Source organism: Chiloscyllium plagiosum, chromosome 3 (genome assembly GCF_004010195.1).
Source record: "Chiloscyllium plagiosum isolate BGI_BamShark_2017 chromosome 3, ASM401019v2, whole genome shotgun sequence".
Classification (NCBI taxonomy): Eukaryota; Metazoa; Chordata; class Chondrichthyes; order Orectolobiformes; family Hemiscylliidae; genus Chiloscyllium; species Chiloscyllium plagiosum.
The window spans coordinates 130,988,181-131,012,105 of NC_057712.1; the positions used below are offsets into that span (position 1 = coordinate 130,988,181).

The window sequence follows — 23,925 nt, forward strand, 5'->3', positions numbered from 1 at the left end:
CTTTGAGGGGCCCTATTCTCTCCCTAGTTACCCTTTTGTCCTTAATATATTTGTAAAAACCCTTTGGATTCTCCTTAATTCTATTTGCCAAAGCTATCTCATGTTCATTTTTAGAGGGCTAGAATATAAGAGTTAAGATTGCTGAGGCTGTCTCAGGGTCTGGTCAGACCACATTTGGGATATCGTGAGCAGCTTTGAGCCCCATGTCTAAGGAAAGATGTGCTGGCGTTGGAGACGGTCCAGTGGAGGTTTAAAAGCAAGATCCCAGGGATGAAGTGCTTGTCATTTGAGGAGTTGTTGAGGACTTGGTCTGTACACGATGGAGTTCAGGGGTTGGGGGTGGTGAATCGATGCTGAGAAGCCTGGATAGAGTGGATGTGGAGAAAATGTTTCCATTAGTAAGAGAAACTAGGACCCAGGGGCACAGCTTCAGGTTGAAGGGATGACCCCTCAGAACTGAGATGAGGAATTTCTTCAGCCAAAGGGTGGGTGACTCTGTGAAACCCATTGTCATTCATGGCAGTGGAGGCCAAGCCATTGAGTGTATTTAAGACAGATAGGTGGTTCTTGATTAGTAAGATGGTAAGGGTTATGGGGAGAAACATATCAGCCATGATGAAATGGCAGAGCAGACTTGATGGGTTGAATGGCCTAATTCTACTCCTATATCTGATGGTCTGAGAAGCAGCAGTTTGGATATGATATGTTCCTGAATTAAACAAAGCAAATATACAGTCATGACTTTTGGGATGATTAGCAGAGGACAAATAGCAGAGGACAAATTTCGGAATGTGTTTGGTAACTTTGTTGAAGTTGTGAAAACTGCATCCTTCTGTCTAGCCAGAGTGTTAGGGAACTCCTTCCCAGGTGTTCTTCCCCTTCATTTGGTCCTTCTCTCATCTGTAGCAAGTGGCTCCCTGGTGAGGACGTCCCTCTGACTTGAGCACTACTTGTTACATGCTGTTTCTAGGTACAGATGGCTTATGCTGTTTCTATCAATTGTCTGAATCTTTTTGGCTAATGACCATTGGGCAGCTATTTTTATAACAAAAACCTGTTTTCCAAAACACTGCATTCATAATGACGTAGCACCTGATAAATGTTTAGTCTTTTTGAAGATTAACTAAGACTGTAACACAGTTACACGAGATCTCCTGCTACATGGGATTTACTAAATATGGAATCCTTAAAAACTCAGTTTTTCAGGGTGTCCCAATTTCCAACACTGCATTCAAAGGAGAAGTGACCTCGTTATAAATGTTCATTTTGAAATAGAATGTTGATCAGAACGCACTCACTAACTTTTGGTGGGGATATGTCAAACCCAACTCCAGGCACCACACCTTCAGAAGAATGTGGAGTATTACCGGAAGGTGCATGAAAAGATTTACACATGTGGTTCAATAGCTGAAGCACATCAGAACTGATTGGGGAAGCTGAAGCTGGCTGTTCCGGTGAACTGTGGGTTGTAGTTTAAAAATAAGAGTTTGTTCATTTAAGATGCATTTGAGGAGAATTCTTTTCTTTGGGATCATGAGTCTTCAAACTCTATTCCTGAAAAGGTGGTGGAAGTAGCATAAATATTTTTAAGGCAAGGTGAACACATTTAGAGTAGTAGTTGTTAGCATGGCTTTGTGAGTGGGAGATCATGCCTCACAAATGTCTTAGAGTTCTTTGATGAAGTGACCAGGAAGGTTGACTAGGGCAGGGTGGTAGACATAGTCAGTATGGATTTCAGTAAGGCCGTTGATAAGGTTCCACATGGTAGGCTGCTCTGGAAGGTTGGATTGCATGGAATCCAGAGGGAGTTGGCAAATTGGATGCAAAATTAGCTTGATGGTAGGAAGCAGAAGGTAATAGTGGAAGGATGCTTGTCAGACTGGAGGCCTGTGACTAGTAGAGTGCCTCGGGTCAGTGGTGAGCCCATTACTGTTTGTTATCCATATCACTGATTTGGATGAGAATGTACAAGACATGGTTCGTAAGTTTGCTGATGACGCTAAAATATCATTAACAGTAAGGAAAGTTATCAGAAATTGCAGAAGTTATGTTATACAGGACATTGGTGAGGCTGCACTTGGAGTATTGTGTTCTGTTTTGATCACTTTGTTATGGGAAGGATGGTATTAAACTGAAAAGAGTGCAGGAGACATTTACAAGGATGCTGTGGTTCTGTTCGCCGAGCTGGACGTTTTTGTTGCAAACGTTTCGTCCCCTGGCTAGGCGACATCATCAGTGCTTGGGAGCCTCCTGCGAAGCACTTCTTTGATGTTTCCTCCGGTGTTTATAGTGGTCTGTCCCTGCCGCTTCCGGTTGTCAGTTTCAGCTGTCCGCTGTAGTGGTTGGTATATTGGGTCCAGGTCGATGTGTTTGTTGATGGAGTTTGTGGATGAATGCCATGCCTCTAGGAATTCCCTGGCTGTTCTCTGTCTGGCTTGCCCTATGATAGTAGTGTACAAAATACCATGCAAGGACTGCACTAAACACTATATAGGACAAACAGGAAGACAGCTAACAATCCGCATACATGAACATCAACTAGCCACGAAACGACACGACTAGCTATCCTTAGTAGCCACACACGCAGACGACAAGCAACATGAATTCGACTGGGACAACACTACTATCATAGGGCAAGCCAGACAGAGAACAGCCAGGGAATTCCTAGAGGCATGGCATTCATCCACAAACCCCATCAACAAACACATCGACCTGGACCAAATATACCAACCACTACAGCGGACAGCTGAAACTGACAACCGGAAGCGGCAGGGACAGATCACTATTAACACCGGAGGAAACATCAAAGAAGCGCTTCGCAGGAGGCTCCCAAGCACTGATGATGTCGCCTAGCCAGGGGACGAAACGTTTGCAACAAAAACTTCCAGCTCGGCGAACAGAACCACAGCAACGAGCACCCGAGCTACAATCTTCGCACAAACTTTGAAAATTTACAAGGATGTTGCCTGGACTCAATGGTCTGAGTTATAGGGAGAGGTTGGACAAGCTAGGACATATTTCTTTAGAGCGTAGGAGACTGAGGTGGAACCATATAGCAGTGTATTAGAGCATGAGAGGCATGGATAGATTGAATGCACTTAGTCTTTCTCCCAGGGTTGGTGAATCGAGTAATAGAGGGCATTGGTTTAACATTAGAGGTCAAAGAATAAAGGAAACCTGAGGAGCAACATTTTTTACACAGAGAGTGGTGGGCATGTGAAATGAGCTGCATAAGTGGTTGAAGCGGGTACGTTAACAACGTTTAAAAGGTATTTGGACAAATTCATGGATAAGAAAGGATTAGAAGGATATGGGCCAAGTGCAGGGAAATGGGGTTTGTGTGAATGGATATTGCGGCTGGCATGGACCACTTTGGGCCCAAGAGTCTGTCTCTGGGCTGTAGGATTGAGAATCTACGATTCTTGGGAAGTAAAGGGGTAGGTTGGAAGTTAAAGTTAAGGTTACAATCTTAACAGCCATGATCTTATTAAATGGTGAAATTGGCTTGAGGCGCCGACTGTCCTACTCCTGCTCTTGCTTGTATGTTTTTCACATGTTTTAAAGGAGGCTTGATAAAGGTGCTTAAAAAAGGATCTGGACACAATAGATAGAAATGAATTTTTTCCAGTGACAGAAGGATCCACAAGCACAAATAATGTGTCCTGAAGAATTACAAGTACCAATGGGAGAAGACCAGGGCAAGGAGAAGGCAGAATTCACTGCCTGAAAATGTGGTTATTTGAATGATGGTTTTTAAAATATAATTAAGTAATTATCTGAAACAATAATTTGTAGAAATGCAATGAACAGGCAGAAGAGTGGTATACCATATCCACTACTCCACCTTCACCAATGTGTTTTATCACATCCTGAAAGATTTCAATAAGGCTTGTGAGACATGACCTGCCCCCCTCAAAGCCATGCTGACTATCTCTAATCAAACTATGGTTTTCCAAATAAACATAAATCCTGTCGCTAGACTTCTCTCCAATAATTTGCCCACCACAGACGTAAGATTGGTCTGTAATTCCCAGGGTTATTCCTATTCCCTTTCTTGAACAAGGGAATAACATTTGTCCCCCTCCAATCATCTGGCACTACTCTAGTGGACAGTGAGGACACAAAAATCATCACAAAGGCACTGCAATATCATCTGTCGCTCTATGTAGTAACCTTGCGTATAACCCATCTGGCCCAGGGGACTTACCTATCTTTGTTTTTCAAAATTTTCAGCGCATCCTTCTTCTTAACATGAACCTGTTTGAGCATATCAGCCTATTTCACGCTGTCCTCAGAAACATTAAGGTACCACTCACTAGTGAATACTGAAGCAAAGTATTCATTTAGGAGCTCTCCGACTCCAGGCGCAAGTTCCTTCCACTGTCCCTGATGGGTCCTCCTCTCATTCTGGTCATCCTCTTGTTCCTCACCTAAATGTAGAACGATTTGGGGTTTTCTTTAATCCTACCCACTAAATCTTTTTCATGGCCCCTTCTAGCTCTCCTGAGTCCATTCTTCAGTTCCTTCCTGGCTACCTTGTAACCTTCAAAAGACCTGCCTGATCCTTGCTTCCTTAACCTTTAGTAAGCTTCCTCCTTCCACTTGACTAGATCTTCGACATCGCTTGTCAGCCAAGGTTCCTTCACCCTACCATTCCTTCCGTGCCTCAGTGAGACAAACCTATCCAGCACTATCAGCAAGTGCTCCCTAAACAACCTCCATATTTCTGTTGTGCATTTCCCTGAGAATATCTGTTCCCAATTTAGGTGCCCCAGTTCACGCCAGTTAGCATTGCAATTCCCCTACCCCCAATTAAATACTTTCCCATGCCTTCTGCCCCAATCCCTCTCCATGACTATAGTAAAGGTCTGGGAGTTGTGATCACTATCACAGAAATATTCTCCCATCGACAGATCTGACATCTGGCCTGGTTTATTGCCAAGCACCAACTCCAACATGGCTTCCCCTCTGGTCGACCTATTCTACATATTGAGTCAGGATTCCTTCCTGAACACACCTGACAAAAACTGCTTCATCTAAACTATTTGAACTAAGGAGGTTCCAATCAATATTAGGGAAGTTAAAGTCACCCATGACAACAACTCTGTTACCTCAGGAACTTTCCAAACTCTGCCTCCCAATCTGCTCTTCTGTGTCTCTCTTGCTACTGGAGGATCTGTAGAAAACACCCAATAAAGTGACTGCACCTTTCCTGTTTCTGACTTGCATCCATACTGACTCTGTCGACAAACCCTCCTCGGCGACCTCCCTTTCTGCAGCTATGATACCATCCCTGATTAGCAATGCCACTTACCCACCTTTTTAACCCCCACACACATATACAAACACACACACACACACCCCTATTCCTTTTGAAACATCTAAACCCTGGAACATCTGACAACCATTCCTATCCCTGTGATATCCAAGTCTCTCTAATGGCCACAACATTATAGTGCCAAACAGTGATCCATGCTGTAAGTTTTTTTGTGATTAGATTAGATTACTTACAGTGTGGAAACAGGCCCTTCAGCCCAACAAGTCCACACCGACCTGCCGAAGCGCAACCCACCCAGACCCATTCCCCTACATTTACCCCTTCATCTAACACTACGGGCAATTTAGCATGGCCAATTCACCCATCCTGCACATTTTTGGACTGTGGGAGGAAACCAGAGCACCCAGAGGAAACCCACGCAGACACAGGGAGAATGTGCAAACTCCACACAGTTAGTCGCCTGAGGCGGGAATTGAACCCGGGTCTCTGGCGCTGTGAGGCAGCAGCGCTTGCCACCGTGCCAGTTCATCACCCTTATTCCCGATACTTCAAGTCATAGTCATAGAGATGTATAGCACGGAAACAGACCCTTCGGTCCAACTTGTCCATGCCGACCAGATATCCCAACCCAATCTAGTCCCACCTGCCAGCACTTGGCCAAAATCCCTGCAAACCCGTCCTATTCATTTACCCATCCAGATACCTTGTAAGATATTGCAATTGTACTAGCCTCCACCACTTCCTCTGGTATCCTATTCCACACATGTACCATCCTCTGTGTGAAAAAGTTGCCCCTTAGGACCCTTTTATATCTTTCCCTTCTTACCCAAAACCTATGGCCTCTAGTTCTAGACTCCCCCCACCATAGGGAAAAGACTTTGTCTATTTATCCTATGCATGCCTCTCCTGATTTTGTAAACCTCTATAACGTCACCCCTCAGCCTCCGACACTCCAGGGAAAACAGCCTGAGCCTATTCAACCTCTCCCTGCAGCTCAAATCCTCCAACTCTGGCAACATCCGTGTCGATCTTTCCTGAACCCTTTCAAGTTTCGCAACATTTTTTGGAGACCAGAATTGCACGCAGTATTCCAACAGTGGCCCAAGGAATGTCCTGTACAGCCACGACATGACCTTCCAACTCCTGTACTCAATACTCTGACCAATAAAGTAAAGCGTACCAAATGCCGCCTTCACTATCTATCTATCTATCTACGACTCTACTCTCAACAAACTACAGAACTGCATTCCAAGTTCTCTTTGTTCTGCAACACTCCACAGGACCTTACCACTGAGTGTATAAGTCCTGCTAAGATTTGTTTTCCCAAAATGCAGCACCTCGCATTTATCTGAATTAAACTCCATCTGCCACTCCTCAGCCCATTGGCCCATCTGATCCTGTTGTAATCTGAGGTACCCTTCTTTGCTGCCCACTAAACCTCCAATTTTGGTGTCATCTACAAACTTACTAACTACACCTCTTATGCTCACATCCAAATCATTTATATAAATGATGAAATGTGGTGGACCCAGCACCGATCCTTGTGGCACTCCACTGGTCACAGGCCTCCAGTCTGAAAAACAACCCTCCATCACCACCCTCTGTCTTCTACCTTCAAGCCAGTTCTACATCCAAATGGCTAGTTCTCCTTGTATTTCATGAGATCTAATCTTGCTCGCCAGTCTCCTATGGGGAACCTTGTCAAACGCCTTACTGAAGTCCATATAGATCACATGTACCGCTCTGCCCTCATTAATCCTCTTTGTTACTTCTTCAAAAAACTCAATCAAGTTTGTGAGACATGATTTCCCACACACAAAGCCATTTTGATTATCCCCAATCGGTCCTTGCCTTTCCAAATACATGTACATCCTGTCCCTCAGGCTTCCCTCCAACAACTTGCCCATTACTGACGTCAGGCTCACTGGTGTATAGTTTCCTGTCTTGTCTTTACCGCCTTTCTTAAATAGTGGCACCACATTAGCCAACTTCCAGTCTTCCGGTTGATGATACAAATATCTAAGAAAGAGGCCCAGCAATCATTTCTCTAGCTTCCCTCAGAATTCTAGGGTACACCTGATCAGGTCCTGGGGATTTATCCACTTTTTTGCATTTCAAGACATCCAGCACTTCATCCTCTGTAATATGGACACTTTTGCATTAAAATAGACATACTTCAACCCATCACACTGACTGCAACTTTGCCCTATAAATTGATAATCCCTCCTCACAGACTCTGCACGATGTATCTGGCTGTTCACTAGCTACTCCATCCTTTGATCCGTAGTTCCAGTTCCTGCCCCGCTGCCAAACCAGTTTAAACTCTCCCGGAGAGCTCTAGCAAACCCCCCGCCCAGGATATTGGTGCCCCTCTAGTTCAGGTGCAACCCATCCATGCCTCACAAGCCTTATTGAATTCTTTGAGGATGTGACAAAACACATTGATAAAGGTAGAGCAGTGGATACAGTGTACATGGATTTTAGGAAGGCATTTGATAAGGTTCCCCGTGGTAAGCTCATTCAGAAAGTAAGGAGGCATGGGATACAGCAACATTTGGCTGTCTGGATACAGATTTGGTTGGCCTTTCGAACAGAGAGGATGGTAGTAGATGGAAAGTATTCAGCCTGGAGCTCAGTGACCAGTGGTGTTTCGCAGGGATGTGTTCTGGGATCTCAGCTCTGTGATTTTTGTAAATGACTTGGATGAGGAAGTGGAAATGACTTGGAAGAGTAAGTTCACTGATGACATGAAGATCAGTGGAGTTGAGGGTAGTGTGGAGGGTGTTGTAGGTTGCAGTGGAACGTTGACAAGATGCAGAACTAGGCTGAGAAGTGCAGATGGAGTTCAACCTGTAAAAGTGTGGTGAATCTTTTTGGAGGGTCAAATTTGAGTGCAGAATACAGAGTTAAAGGCAGGATTCTTGGCAGTGTGGAGGAACAGAGGGATCTTGGGTCCATGTGCATGGATCCCTCAAAGTTACCACCCAAGTTGATAGGGTTGTTAAGAAGGCGTATGGGGTGTTGACTTTCATTAACAGGGGGATTCAGTTTAAGAGCCATGAGGTTATGCTGCAGCTCTATCGAGCCCTGCTTCGACCACACTTGGAATATTGTGTTCAATTCTGGTCACCTCATTTTGGGAAAGATGTAGAAGCTTTAGAGAGGATGTAGAGGAGGTTTATTAGGATGCTGCCCGGATTAGAGGGCTTGTCTTATGAAGGAAAGTTGAGGGAGCTAAGGTTTTTCTCATTGGAGTGCAGAAGGATGAGAGGCGACTTGATAGAGGTGTACAAAATGTTGAGAGGTTGGAGTGAGTAGTCAGAGACTTTTTCCCAGGGCAGAAATGGATGTCACAAGGGGGAGTACTTTTAAGGTCATTGGAGGAAGGTTCAAGGGAGATGTCAGAGGGAGGTTCTTTACACAGGGAGTGATGGGTGTGTGGAATGTGCTGCCAGCAATGGTAGTAGAGTCAGATACATTAGGGACTATTAAGCAACTCTTGGATCAGCATGTGGATGATAGTAAAATGAAAGGCATGTAGGTTAATTTGATCTTAGTGTAGGATAAGAGGTTGGTACAACATTGAGGGCTGAAGGGCCTGTACTGTACTGTACTGTTCTATGTTCTAGATATCTTCCTGTTGGAGCATGGAGGCACAGATGTGATGGGCCAAATAGTTAAATCACAAATGGAGTGCTGTTATACTATGCAGTAACTAATGTTTTTTAAAAATGAGTAAATAATAGCTATCAGAATTGGATACCTATTTTCAGCTGAGGCTTGGTTGGATGCAGCATTGCCACTGAATCAAAAGTTGTGGTCTCATGATTTGTAAACAAAATCAGACTCTGCAGTGTAATACCAAGCAGGTCCTACATTGTTTGAGGTACTGGTTTTCAGATGAGATGTTAAAACAAGTGTGCCCCCCCTCCTACCCAGGTGAATGAGAATGATCTCATGCCTTTTTCTTTCAAAGTCCTCTTTCTCTGGCAGCCTAGTCAATAGTTATCCCTTAATCAGAATCTTTAATATTTTGACTTATTTTTTAAAATGTTTATCGAAGCATGAGTACAAGTTAATTGCTGCATTTTTGATGGTATAACAGTGACTACTTGTACTCTACTGAGTGGAAAGCACTGAGGTATGCAAAAGGTTAGTCCTTTTGTGTATGAATTTCTCTGCGTATAAAGGATTACTGTGGTACAAGTACCTGGCTTAAATACATGTTTTGACAGCTTGTTTTTCTTTTCCAACATGTAGGTGGGACTTTGCAGCAAAATGGTCAGCTAACAGCTGAGATTCAGGAAGAGGCATCCATTAACAACATGAGTATGACTGTCATGTCTAACAAGCGCCACAGCATGAATGATAAACTACACTACCCTCGTTCAAATCTGAAGGCAATCACAACCTTGGGTATGTTGTGAAGACATGACTTGTCCTCAACTAATTAATCAGTTCTCCATTTTGGATACCATCTCGGTAAAACATTGAGGATAGCAAGAATGTACTCTAGGTGGGGAACTTTTTTACTAAGAGTAGCTGAGTAGCACCTCGACCACTGAGTTACTTGTGATTTAAAGAATATAGCTATGAACGTGGCTTAGCAGCACGTGGTGAGTTAACCAACAAGAAAGAAAAACCTACTTGACCTTGTTTTCCCCCTACTAATTTTCCTTTTGTGCCCGTGACCGATATGCCGTACTTGTGGAGACAATGTCTTTCTTTACACTGCTTCACTGAGTTAAGACCAAAGACTAAGGTGAAGTACGAAAATGTTGGCCATTCAGCCCATCGAATCTGTTCAGTGGGATCCAATCAATGATCCAGCATCCAACACCCCTTTGCAATCAAGAATTCCATATTCATGACCCTCAGAAGAAACTCCTCCACATCTCTGTCTTAAGTGAGCAGCCCATTGCTCTGAGATTATGCCATCTGCTTCTAGCCTGTCCCACAAGGGGAAACAGCCTTTCCGCATCTACACTATCACACTAAGAATCTTGTATGTTTCAGTAAAGTCACCTCTCATCCTTTTAAACTCCAAAGTTGCATGGCTCTAAAACCATACCAGATTGGCCAGATTTTGAACCGATCTATCAATTCAGAGTTAGTCATCTGTGAGGCAATGTTGGTCACTAGCAGTAACAGGATTGTAGATAACCAACATTCTGTCTTGCTCTGAGGTTCCACGCATGTCACTTGGCATGCTAATGATTTGACTTCTGGTTTTGGAGATTTGTGCACCAAAAAAAATGAGTATTGTATCTAACCACAATCTGTATCTTCATGGCCTGGCATAACCCACTGCTATTACCATGAAGCCAAGGGAACTAAATCTGATGCAGTAAATAGTTTAGGCGGGCATGACAGTAGCAACACCAGGCATACCTTAAACTCTGGTGTCAACCTAATGGAGCTACAGCACAGGGCCACTGGCATGCTAAACAGCAGAAATAGTATATAATAAACAGGACCAAGCAATCCCACAATCAACTGATCAGATCTAAACTCTCCTGTCCTGCCACATTAAGTCATAAGTGGTGAACAATAAACAGCAAACAGGAGGAGGCTCCATTAATAACCACCTCCTTAATGGCAATGCATCTCAGTACATCAGAGCAAAAAGGCTGAAGCATTTGAACCATCTTCAGTCAAAAGTGCCTATGATCCATTGAGGCCACCATCTGAGGGCCCAAGCATAGCATGCCAGTCTTCAGACAATTCAGTGCCATCCATGTGATGTCAAAAAGCAGCAAAAGACACAGAATAATGTAAAGCCATGCATTCAAACAAGTACTGAACATTTGTATTCCAGGCTATCTGAATGCCCTAGCTAAGTTGTTTCAGTACTGATACAATACTAACATTTACCTGTCAATCTGGAAAATAACCAACAGGTATCCTGTACAAAAAAAGTGTGACAAATTCAGCAAGGCCAGTTACTGTTATATCACTCTCGACTATCAGCACGGTAATGCAAGGAGTCGACGATCTGAAGAAGTGGTACTTGCTCAGCAGTAACCTGCTTATGCACAGTTTAGGTTTCACCAACGTCACTCTGGTCGTGACCTCATTATCGCCTTGTTCCAAACATGGACAAAAAAATTGAGCTAAATGATTACACTTAACGTCAAGGCAGCATTTGACCAAATGTGTGTTCTGTGATCAAGAAATGTCACTGGACCTGAAATGTTAACTCTGATATCTCTCCACAGATGCTGCTAGATCTGCTGAAATTTTCCAGCAATTTTTGTTTTTATATTTGACCAAGTATGACAAGGAGGCAATCCAACATCAGAGGAAAGCTTTCTAGTGGTTGGAATTATATATAGCGCAAAGGAAGATGGTTGTAGTTGTTGGACTCAACCCAGAATGCATAAGTGTCAGGCAATGACCACCTCTTTTAAAACAAAAACACAATCTTATTACTTTGCTTTGAAATTCATGACACAAACATTCCTGAATCCCCGCAATCAAAATTCTGAGGATTACCTGATGAAGGGCTTATGCTCAAAACGTTGATTCATCTGCTCCTCGGATGCTGCCTGCCTGACTGGCTGTGCTTTTCCAGCACCACACTTTTCTACTCTGATCCCCAGCATCTGCAGTCTTTACTTTCTCCTTGCTTTTGACATCAAGGCTGTATTTGACAGAATGTGACATCAAGAAACCCTAGCAAAACTGAAATCAATGATTGGCACTGTTATGAAGATGTGGGTGTACTTTAAGAGAGTTAAAAGCAGCAGAACTACCAGACACAGCACCAAGTGTTCTCATTAAGGTAACAATATGACACTTGGTCATACACTTGATTAGCTCATTGCCTGGAGACAAACAAATTTGAATTCAGCCAATCAGTTTAAATTATACCTTGAAAAATGCCAAACTCCAATCCAGTTTGAATTTAGTGTACAGAGGAACCTTGATTTTCTGAATGAGATGGGCGGGCAGTATTTCGTTCGGATAATTGATTATTCAGATAACTGATTCAATGCCTCGCCTCCTGGGCTCTGAAGTTTCCTTTTTCCTCGCTCTGCCTGTCTTTCCCTCTCTCTGTCTCAGGGTTTGTTTCTGAGCAGACACACACTTGTGTGTAAGGGATCTGCAGCATTGCTGAAACCTTTCCCTCCCACCCCCAATCAGTTCAATGGGATTGACATAGACAGCACTTGCTAAATCTGCTCCCTGTTCAGGAGACTAGACAGCAGCATGCTGCATGCGTGTCCCTGCCTACCTTCCGCAACCTCCCCACTCCCCAACCATCCACCCTTCCGGGGCAGCCAGACTGGAAACCAACAGCAAGACTGCTGCTGCCTTTGGTGGGGGGGAGGAGGGCGCGACTCTCAAATAGCACACTCTCTTACACACCCATAAACATATATAAATATACAGCCATACACACAACTTTTCACTGCAACGTTTTGACAAGTTCCACCTTTACACTGTGCAGGACAATGTTGGAGAGATTATCTGGGGAAGGGGGGTTTAAGGTACACCCCTGTGAAGAACTCCAGGGAAAATGTAGGGAGAGGGGGTGGCAGTCAATCATTTGGAGACGGTGCCTGGGCTCCCATCGATGTCCAGGACTGTTCTCGGCAACTTTTCAGTAAGCCGAATTCATTTTTAATCAATGTAAACAAAAGACGCATCAGTGTTGGAAACACCGCTTTGACATAATGTTTTTATCAGGACCTTGAGATCTTCGGATAATCCAAAATTTGGATAATTTATATTCGGATAATCGAGGTTCCTCTGTATTGACAATGACAGAATCTGATGCTTTGGGGGTATAAGACCGTGGAAAATTGAACAGTTGAGAGGAGAACTGCTAAGCCCCAGCTACAGGGAGATGCTGAATAGGTTGGGGCTGTTTTCCCTGGAGCATTGGAGGCTGAGTGGTGACCTTATAGAGATTTGTAAAATCATGAGGGACATGGATAGGATAAATAGTCAAGGTATTTTCTTTTGGATAGCGGAGTCCAGAACTAGAGGGCATAGGTTTAGGGTAAGAGGGGAAAAATTTACACGGGACCTAAGGGGACACTTTTTCAAGCAAAGAGTGGTGTATGTATGAATTGAGTGCCAGAGGAAGTGGTGGAGGCTAGTACAAATCTCAACATTTAAAAGGCAGCTGGATGAGTATAAGAATAGGAAGGGATATTAAAGGGATATGGGCCAAGTGCTGGCAAATGGGACTAGATTAGGTTAGGATATCTGGTCAGCATGGATGAGTTAGATTGAAAAGTCTGTTTCCGTGTTGTATTACTCTTAAGTACAGTCCAGAGGCTAGGAATTCTGCAATGATTAACTAACTTCCTATTCTCCACTGCCTGCCCAACATCTACAAAGGTGTGGTACTGGAAAAGCAAAACATGTCAGGCAGCATACGAGGAGCAGGAGAGTTGACATTTGTGCTTGAAACATCAACTTTGCTGTTCCTCAGATGCTGCCTGGCCTGCTGTGCTTTTCCAGTGCCACACTTTTGACTTTGATCACCAGCATCTGCAGTCCTTACTTTCTCTCAACATCTACAGGGCACAATTCAGGAGTTTGATGAAATACTCTCCACTTTCCTGGATAACATGACTTAACACATGAAGCTCAGCACCATCCATGACAAAACGGCGGTATTTTGGCACCATATCCACCACCTTAAACAATTGCTCCCTTCACCATTGACATATAATAACAGTAGAGTGAACCATCCACAGATGCAATGTAATAACTCACTCAGTCTCATTAGCACCTTTCAAACTTGTGACACCTACCATCTAGAAGGACAAGGGTAGTAGATGCCTGGCCCCTCCAAACTGCATGCAGTCTTGACTTGAAAATATGTTGCGTTCCTTCACTGTCTATTGGTGAAAATCTTCGAGCTCCCTTTCTCACAGCACTTTGGGTGTATTTACATTCCAAAGAACCGCAGTGTTTCAAAAAAGCAGCTTCTTGAGAGCAATGAAGGATGGTTAACAAGTGCTGGCTTTGCCAGTGATGCCAGTGATAAACAAATAATAAAAAGATCTCTCTTTAATGGTGTGTCTAATTTCAACTGTTTGTCTCCACAGTGTGGAATTTTGCTTTCTCCAAAACATAGATTATCAAAAAAAATTCCTTGTTGACATATGGTTCTGCATGTTGTAAATTTATCGCATTATTCAGTCTTTGCTGTTGTGTTTGTAAATGCAGGAAAGGGAGAGTACGGTGAGGTCTTCTTGGCCAAAGCCAAAGGGATTGATAAAAGTGAGGTAGAGACAGTGGTTCTAGTGAAAAGTCTGACTACACGGGATGAACAACTACAGCTGGAATTCCGTCGAGAATTTGAGATGTTTAGCAAGATGAACCACAACAATGTCGTGAAACTGCTAGGACTGTGCCGTGAAATGGAGCCACACTACATGATCACTGAATATGTCGATCTGGTAAGAAGCTCAAAGGGCAGATTCTCCATTACCTTGCTCATTTGGTTTGGAATTGTTAGCGCGGATGAAATGATATCAGTCCGAGCCCAGAGTGCGGTTCAACAATCGGTAACGTTTATTGCTAAAGTAACGCTGGCGGAGACCAACCGAGGTCTGAATCTCGGCTGCTCTGCTATTCCCGCACGCAGCTACATATATACTTTTAGTTGTCAGGATGTGTGGAATTTGAGGATGAATGGCATGATAGTTCCCCATCATCACTGGAGTAGGTGCAAATAGAATGTTTCCTGCCATCCCAGGAGAGTTGCAGGGCACGTCCAACAGGGTGCTAATTGGTTTATGTAAAACGGGTCCGGGTATTATCTGCTTGTCTCTCTCTGTGAGGGCAGGGGCTATCACCCCCCTTTGTTCCCTTGTGGTGTTGGTGTGTATTGGTCTGATATCAGTCTCTTGATGTGATTAGGAGATGGGTTTCCATATTAATTAATTCCGGGGTTTTGCTGTTGCATTTGTAAATGCAGGAAAGGGAGAGTACGGTGAGGTCTTCTTGGCCAAAGCCAAAGGGATTGATAAAAGTGAGGTAGAGACAGTGGTTCTAGTGAATTTCAACTGTTAGTCTGCAAAGTGTGGAATTTTGCTTTCTCCAAAACATAGATTATCAAAAAAAATTCCTTGTTGACATATGGTTCTGCATGTTGTAAATTTATCGCATTATTCAGTCTTTGCTGTTGTGTTTGTAAATGCAGGAAAGGGAGAGTACGGTGAGGTAGTGTCATGGGTAGTGTTGGTATAGTGTGGATTTTATCTGTCCTCTGTCTCCTATCTCCCGGTCACGTGGGCGGACCGGCAGCTGCTGAGTTCTGTGGGTTTAAAGCTGGGACTGCTGTTTAAAACACAAAATGAATTCTTATTATTTCCTGATGTAGGCATAGTCCCGTGGCAAAAGCAGGACGGCTCTGATGCCCGCTTGCAGTTTGGAAGATGTTACTGGTGTGTGTTGAAAAATAATCCAGCACAATTTCTGTGCACGTTTGTAATTGAAAATTCCACTTCTAATTGAGAACCAAAAAGCTTATTATCTGTTATTGTAAATATACCATTGCCTTAATTCTGAAGAAGTTGTTGAGCCAAGTTTGATGGAATAGTTTGTAAATCATGAATGCTTGCTAATCCATCTCAACTGATACTACACATTTGTTCAGTCTTGGTGACAAGCTTGACTCAATGGTAACTCTAACTTCAGAAGGTTGTGGGTTTGACACCCACTCATTTGACTTGAGTGAGGCTTATATGTATATTGAGAAAGTGCTGTCTGGAGGAGCACAAGCATTCCCATCTCTAATGATGGGGACACCCAGCCGAGTAGTGTAAAAGACTAGGATTAAAACATTTGCACCAGAAGTAGTATGGGGTAATCCATCTTGTACTTTAGATTAGATTAGATTAGATTAGATTAATTACAGTGTGGAAACAGGCCCTTCAGCCCAACAAGTCCACACCGACCCGCCGAAGCGTAACCCACCCAGACCTATTCGCCTACATTTACCCCTTCACCTAACACTACGGACAATTTAGTATGGCCAGTTCACCTAATCCTGCACATTTTTGGATTGTGGGAGGAAACCGGAGCACCCGGAGGAAACCCACGCAGACACAGGGAGAATGTGCAAACTCCACACAGAAAGTCGCCTGAGGCGGGAATTGAACCCTGGTCTCAGGCGCTGTGAAGCAGCAGTGCTAACCACTGTGCCACCGTGCCGCCCACTAAGATCCTCAGCATCATAGTATTCAGTCTTCAGCCAATTTGATTCACTGTACATGACTTTGAAACGATTGAGATTGTTGGACACAAAAAATGGCTATCAGCCCTCACATCGTACCCACCTGTAAATTTGAAAATTTCCTAGCTATGTCCTGTCCATGAAATGCAGGAAAAATCAAATCGGTGAATTACTACTCTGTTAACATGAGACAATTGTGACTGAGTGTGGCAACAAGGAGTGCTAACTAAATTGGAATCATTGTGATTCAAGGTAGAAAATTCACCACTGGTTGAGTTGTACCGAGCATAAAGGAAGAAAATTAGTTTAGTCCTGTAAGCTGAAAAATGTGTTGCTGGAAAAGCGCAGCAGGTCAGGCAGCATCCAAAGAGCAGGAGAATTGACGTTTCGGGCATAAGCCCTTCTTCAGGAATGAGGAGGGTGTGCCAAGCAGGCTAAGATAAAAGGTAGGGAGGAGAGACTTGGGGGAGGGGCATTGGGAATACGATAGGTGGAAGGACGTTAAGGTGAGGGTGATAGCCCAGAAAGGGGGTGGGGGCGGAGAGGTCGGGAAGAAGATTGCAGGTCAAGAAGGTGGTGCTGAGTCTGAGAGTTGGGACTGAGATAAGGTGGGGGGGGAGGGAAAATGTGAAAGCTGGAGAAATCTGCATTCATCCCTTGTGGTTGGAGGGTTCCTAGGCGGAAGGCGCTCTTCCTCCAGGCGTCGTGTTGCCATGGTCTGGCGATGGAGGAGGCCAAGGACCTGCATGTCCTTGGCGGAGTGGGAGGGGGAGTTAAAGTGCTCAGCCACGTTAGCTGTCTAACGTAATGTAGTGTACAAAATCCCATGCAAGAACTGCACAAAACACTATATAGGACAAACAGGAAGACAGCTAACGATCCACATCCATGAACATCAACTAGCCACGAAACGCCACGACCAGCTATCCTTAGTAGCCACACACGCAGACGACAAGCACATGAATTCGACTGGGACAACACTACCATTATAGGGCAAGTCAAACAAAGAACAGCCAGGGAATTCCTAGAAGCATGGCACTCATCCACAAACTCCATCAACAAACACATCGACCTGGACCCAATATACCGGCCACTACAGCGGACAGCTGAAACTGACAACCGGAAGCGGCAGGGACAGGCCACTATAAATGCCGGAGGAAACACCACAGAAGCGCTTCACAGGAGGCTCCCAAGCACTGAGGATGTCACCTAGACAGGGGACGAAACGTTTGCAACAAAAATTTCCAGCTCGGCGAACATAACCACAACAACGAGCACCCGAGCTACAAATCTTCACCCAAACTTTGAATCTATAAATAAAAATAAATTTTTAACACTTGAGTTTGTAGATTGATGCATTAGTTTGAATTTCCTAGATTTTGGAAAAATTCCATCAGATTGGAAGATAGTGAATTTGACTACTCTAATCAGCAAAAGAGCAAGTTAGAAAACAGGATACTGCAGATGAGTAAGCTTAACATTTGCCATAGGAAACTGTAATCTGTTTATGAGGTCATAATGGAGCACTAAGAAGACTTGGAATCAGGCAGAGTCAGCATGTTTTATGGAAGGGAAATTATATTTGACTGATGTATTGGATTATAGTAGTCCCCCCGTACCTATGGGGGATATATTCCAAGACCTACCGCAGAAGCCGAAAACTGCAGATAGGTGCGAACCCATCCATTAAAATGGGAAATTTACATTCCCGGCAGCCCCCTGTCCCTGGTTCTGGAACATTCCCTGTAATATGTTTGGGCCATGGTATGTGAAACTGTAGAAACCGACTTCGCGAATCTGGCGTTCATCCTGTACTTTAAGGACAACAGACAACATGGACAAAGGGGAACCTGTAGATGTGCTGGACTTGGACTTTCAAAGGGCATTTGACAGAATGCCATATGAAAGGTTACTATCTTTAAAGAATTCAGTGTGGGAGGAGAGGGTGGAATTTTAACAGGTTACTCTGAATAAGATGATTGGTTATTCAATAGAAAGCACCGAGTAGGCATAATTGAGTCATTTACAGTTGGCAAGATGTGATTAATTGAGTATTACAGGCATCAGTTTGGGGTCTGTTATTTACAATTTATCTCAATTTCTTGGATGAAAGAATCAAATGCATGGTAACTAAATTTGCTGAAATCACAATGTATAATGAAAACACAAAAACAGAAATTTCTGGAGAAATTCAACAGGTCTGTCAACACCTGTGAAGAGAAGAGTTTTCATTTCAAGTCCTTACCAATGGTGAACAATGGCCAACCTAACATTGAGCTCAGGACTCAGAGAGATCCCATTGAGGAAGGACAGTTCTCGGAAGGGGATAAGCCAAGCTTGGTTAACCAGCAAAATCTAGGGAAGTTTCAAATTGAAGGAACAAGCGTAAAACATGGTAAAGATTAGTGGTATATCAGAGGATTGTGAAGCTTGTAGAAACCAACAAAAGATGGTACCCAAAAGATGTGGTACAATAGTTAGTATTGCTGCCTTACAGCACCTGGGTCTGGGTGGGGTGCTGTTCAAAGGGTTGGTGCAGACTCGCTAGGCGAAATGGCCTATCTCTGCACAGTAGAGATTTTATGATCACAAAAGCAATAGAGGGAGAAAATAAACTATGAAGGTAGACAAGCAAGAAACATCAAAATGGACAGTATGCACTTCAGATATGTAAAAAAGAAATGGGAGGCAGCAGTGAACATTGTGCTCCTAGAGACAGAAGCTGGAGAAATGATGGGGAGAGCCAGGATAACAGAGGAGTTGAACAAATGTGGTGCTTTGCATCAGTCTTCACAATCGGAGATGCTAACGGCATTCCAAACACACTAAATAATATAGTGACTAAGGGGAGAAGCGGCAATAAAGCACTATCAATAGAGGAAAAGTGATAGAGACATTAATGGGGCTCAAGGCTGGTAAATCCCCTGAATCTGATGGGTTATAGTCGAGAATGTGGTGCTGGAAAAGCACAGCAGGTCAGGCAGCCTCTGAGGGGCAGGAGAATCGACATTTCAATGGGTTATATCTTAATATTTTAAATGAAGTAATAAAGAGAAGGTGGATGCTCTAGTCGTGATCTTCCAGGAATCCTTAGATTCTGGAAACATTTTAGAGGACTAGAAAACTGCCAATTTAATGCCATGATTCAAAAAGTGAAGGAGACAAAAAAAGAAACACAAGCTTCACATTTATTGTTAAGAAAGTATTGAGTTTACTATAAAGGATTTGATCACAAGCCATTTGGAAATGCACAGCTTAGAATTGTAGTGTCAGCATGACTTCCTGAAGGGGAAATCTTGCCTGACAAATTTATTGCAGGTCTTTGAGGAGGTAAAAAGCAGAATAGATAAAGGGAACCAGTACATATTTGGATTTCCAACATCATTTGATAAGGCACTGCACATAAGATTACTGATTAAGGACTCATTGCATTGGGGTAATTACGTTAACATGGATAGAGGTTTGGCTAACTAATAGAAAACAGAGTTGAGGCAAAAGAAGCATCATCAGCATGGTAACTGGTGGAGTGCCATAGAGCTTGTGTTGGGGCCCCAACAACTTAATACTTTTTGATGACTTGAGTGGCTGAAGCGAATGTCCTGCCATAACCAAATTTGCAAATGTTAAAAAAAAAGTGGGAAGGCAAGGAGAGAATGAAACAAAGAGTTAACAGAAGGATATAAATAAGTTGTGAGTGGACAAAAACCTGGCAGATGAAATACAACGTGGGAAAATGTCAGGTTATGCACTTTGGCACAAGAATAGAAGCACTGAATATTTTTTTTAAATGGGCAAAGACTGTAGAATGCAACAGAAGAGGAATTTGGGAGGCCTCATCCATGAATCAAAAAAAGCTAGCATCCAAGTTCAAGGGATATTATGGAAGGCAAATGATCCGTTAGCATTTATTTCAAAGGAATGGAGTATAATAATAATGACATTTTGATAAAACAATACAAGACACTAATCAGACCACATCTAGAATACTGTGAACAGTTTTGATCCCCTTACTAGAAGGATGTTATTAAACTGAAAAGGGTTCAGAAAAGATTTTACAAGAATGTGACCAAGACTGGAGGGTTTGAGTTAAAGGGGAAGCTGGGACCTTTTTTCCCTGGAGTAACCTTTTGAGGTTTATAAAATTATGAGAGGCATAGGTAAAGTGAATAGTTAAAGTTTTTTCCCTCTGGGATAAGGCATAAGTTTAAGGTGAGAGGGGAAAGATCTAAAAGGGACCTGAGGGGCACGTTTTTCACATGCAGGATGGTGTGTATGTGTAACGAACTACCAGAGGAAGTGTTGGAAGTAGGTACAACTACAACCTTTAAAAGACAATTGGACAGGTGCATGAATAGGAAAGGTTTAGAGGGATATGAGCCAAATGCAGACAAATGGGGCGAGTTTAGTTTGGGCAATCTGGTCAGCATTGAAGAGTTGGACCAAAAGGTTGGTTTCCTTACTGTCGAGAGAAGGTTCACTAGCCTGATACCAGGTATGGATGCTATTTTTTATGAGGGGTTGAGTAGGTTGGCTTTGTAGTTGGCGTTTAGATAAACGAGAAGAACCGTTATTGAAATATTTAAAATTCTTGGGGACTACAGAGTGGTTGTTTCCCTTGTGGGAGAGTCTAGAACCAGAGGGCATAATGTCAGAGAAGGGAGTCACTAATTTTAGACTGAGATGGGAGAATCTTTTTTGAGGGTGGTGAATCTGTGGAATTCTTTACCACAGAGAGCTGTTAAGGCTGGGTCTTTAAGCATTCTAGACTAAAAAGGACAGATTTTTAATCAGTAAAGTAATCAAGGGCTATGAAGCAAAAGAAAGAAATTGGAGTTCAGGATTGTTTGGTTAGCCATGATGTCATTGAAATGCAGAATGGACGTGATCAACCAAATTTCTGTTCCTGTGTTTTATGGTCTCCACTCTTTTCACAAATCCCATCGCTTCCCCCTCCTCAAATGCTCCCCTTTTATCCCTTCTCTTTCTCTGTCTCCTATCTCCACTTCCGGCACAGCCTCTCCCTACCTGTATCTCCCTCTATTTTCCCTTTGCCCATGATCCCTACCCCTCTGGGCCTGTCTCACTCAATTTAGCTCTTTACCCCTTTGCCCCTCTCCACACTCCTCATGCCCCTTGCCTCCCCAGAGTCTCACCCCTCTACCTCTTGCCCCTCAACTTCTCTCATGCCCTGAACTGTTATAATTAGTATGAACAACACTAACCATTTAGCCACTGAAGTAACTGGTTGTTTTGTATGCCAATAGTAACTTAAGCTAATACTGTTGTAATTATAGTGTCTAAATTCAAATGTGAAGTAAATCTGAAGTAAGGGTGGGATTTATTATACTTGTAAGGGTACTTCATGCTCTTCTGTTTTGATGTTTGGTGATGGTGTCCTGACAAAAATCTTACTCTAGCAGTGCTGAACATTTCAATTTTACAATTTGTTTTTCAGGGCGATCTGAAACAGTTCCTGCGTATTGCAAAAGGCAAAGAAGAAAAGATTAAATCTCAATCATTAAATACAAAACAGAAGGTAATTAACTAAGAATTATTTGATATTTTTAAATCATTTAAAGTGTCATTTGAAAAATTGGTTTATTGTTTTGGGAATGGAGCCATTTGAAGACAGCTAGATTTCCATATATGATCACAACATATGCATATACAAACGAGCCTTAAGCCAGGTGGATAAGTGCTCTGGAGACTCCAATACGTCTGTGCTGTACTGTGATCTTACAAAATTTGAAAGAAAACCATGATAATGTCACTTGTACACATTGAAATCCTGTCATAAGTTCTTCAGAATGTGGAGGTGCATTGATGGATAATCAACAAGTGATTGTTGAGCTCAATGTTTTTTTCCTCCCTCTCTCCTTGACATTTGGTGATATATAGTTCCCTTCAGCCCTCTGGGGCCTTGCCCAGTTGCGTATTTTTTTACACAACATCCAAGATTGTGGGTTTAAGTCACCGGTTGATTATGGAAATGGCTACTGCTAAGTTCAATTCCATGTTCACTTGATACCACCCTACAGTTGCCCTTCCAGCATGTTGGAGGACAGCAATCGGAAGTAGGAATCTGGGTTGATTCCCCTGCCCGGATCACTTAAACTGATTGCCTCAACACAGATCTTAGAATTGAATGCAAGATCCTCTATTCTGTAACAAAGCACTTCACAGGAACATTATAAAATGAAGTATGACATTGTACACACAAGATCAGATTTTAAGGAGATTTCAATGGGGAAAATTAAGGTAGAAGAGCTTGATGCATATATAGTTGAAGGCATAGCTGAAGGAGCAATGATGGAGCAATTTAAATCAAATTGACTGAGGTTAAAATAAAATAGAGGAGCGCAGATTTCTGAGAGTTGTGGAATTTAAGGAGTTTAGAGTGTTACGACACAGGGAAAACCCCTCTGCTGATTTAAACCAGCAACCCAGAAAAGATTCACTCCGCGCTGTAATCTGTGAAAATTCAAGAGGCCAAGAACTATCCCAAAAGTCACTATTTAAAGTAAAAATTAACAACTTTATTCTCTGTTAGACTTTAATAAAAGCTAACAACTATTTACAACTCCTTTCTCTAACCTATCTTATACTTTCCCTTCTATAATACTGGTCCAATAAAACCCTCAATTAAAATTTACCAAAATATTCAAATTTCAAAACCAACAGCTGTCGAATCGTTTCTTTGTATCTTCTTGTGTCATCTTTTCTTTTTCTTAAGGTTTCTGTTGTATAAGTCATTGATAGATAAAGCTACCTTTAAGAGAGCTATTCTGCAGAGAGTCTGCATATGTTGATGGCTTGGCAGTTCTCGTCCAACTGTTCGATTTTTGTTTTTGGGTTTTATACCCCAAAGCATTAGATCATTTCATTGGTTTTAATATTGTCAAAATACTAAATTCAAACTTCATTGGAGTTTAGTATCTTGAGGCATAATTTAAACTGGCCGGATTTGAATTTGTTTTTGTCTCATAGCAACCCAGGTACTGCTAGCTGCTGGACCAAATGCTACATTGTGAATTTTCCAGCACTCTGTGTAATTGCTAAGTCATAGAGTCATAGTCATAGAGATGTACAACAAGGAAACAGACCCATCGGTCCAACTCGTCCATGCCGACCAGATATCTCAACCCAATCTAGTCCCACCTGCCAGCACCCGGTCCATATCCCTCCAAACCCTTCCTATTCATATACCCATCCAAATGCCTCTTAAATATTGCATTTGTACCAGCCTCCACCACATCCTCTGGCAGCGCATTCCATACACGTACCACCCTCTGCGTGAAAACGTTGCCCCTTAGGTCTCTTTTATATCTTTCCCCTCTCACCCTAAACCTATGCCCTCTAGCTCTGGACTCCCCAACCCCAGGGAAAAGACATGGCCTATTTACCCTATCCATGCCCCTCATAATTTTGTAAACCTCTATAAGGT

The 23,925-nt window shown here is 42.9% G+C and overlaps 1 protein-coding gene across 1 annotated transcript in view; it reads left to right on the forward strand.

The window, feature by feature from the left end:
• ptk7b (protein tyrosine kinase 7b) overlaps nt 1-23,925 on the forward strand; it is a gene marked incomplete at its 5' end in the record, with an annotated part of 122,682 nt that overhangs the window by 75,601 nt on the left and 23,156 nt on the right. The window contains 3 exons of the mRNA XM_043687347.1: nt 9,539-9,694; nt 14,468-14,700; nt 21,937-22,017. Coding sequence (XP_043543282.1) covers nt 9,539-9,694; nt 14,468-14,700; nt 21,937-22,017 — 470 coding nt within the window. The remainder of the gene's footprint in view (nt 1-9,538; nt 9,695-14,467; nt 14,701-21,936; nt 22,018-23,925) is intronic.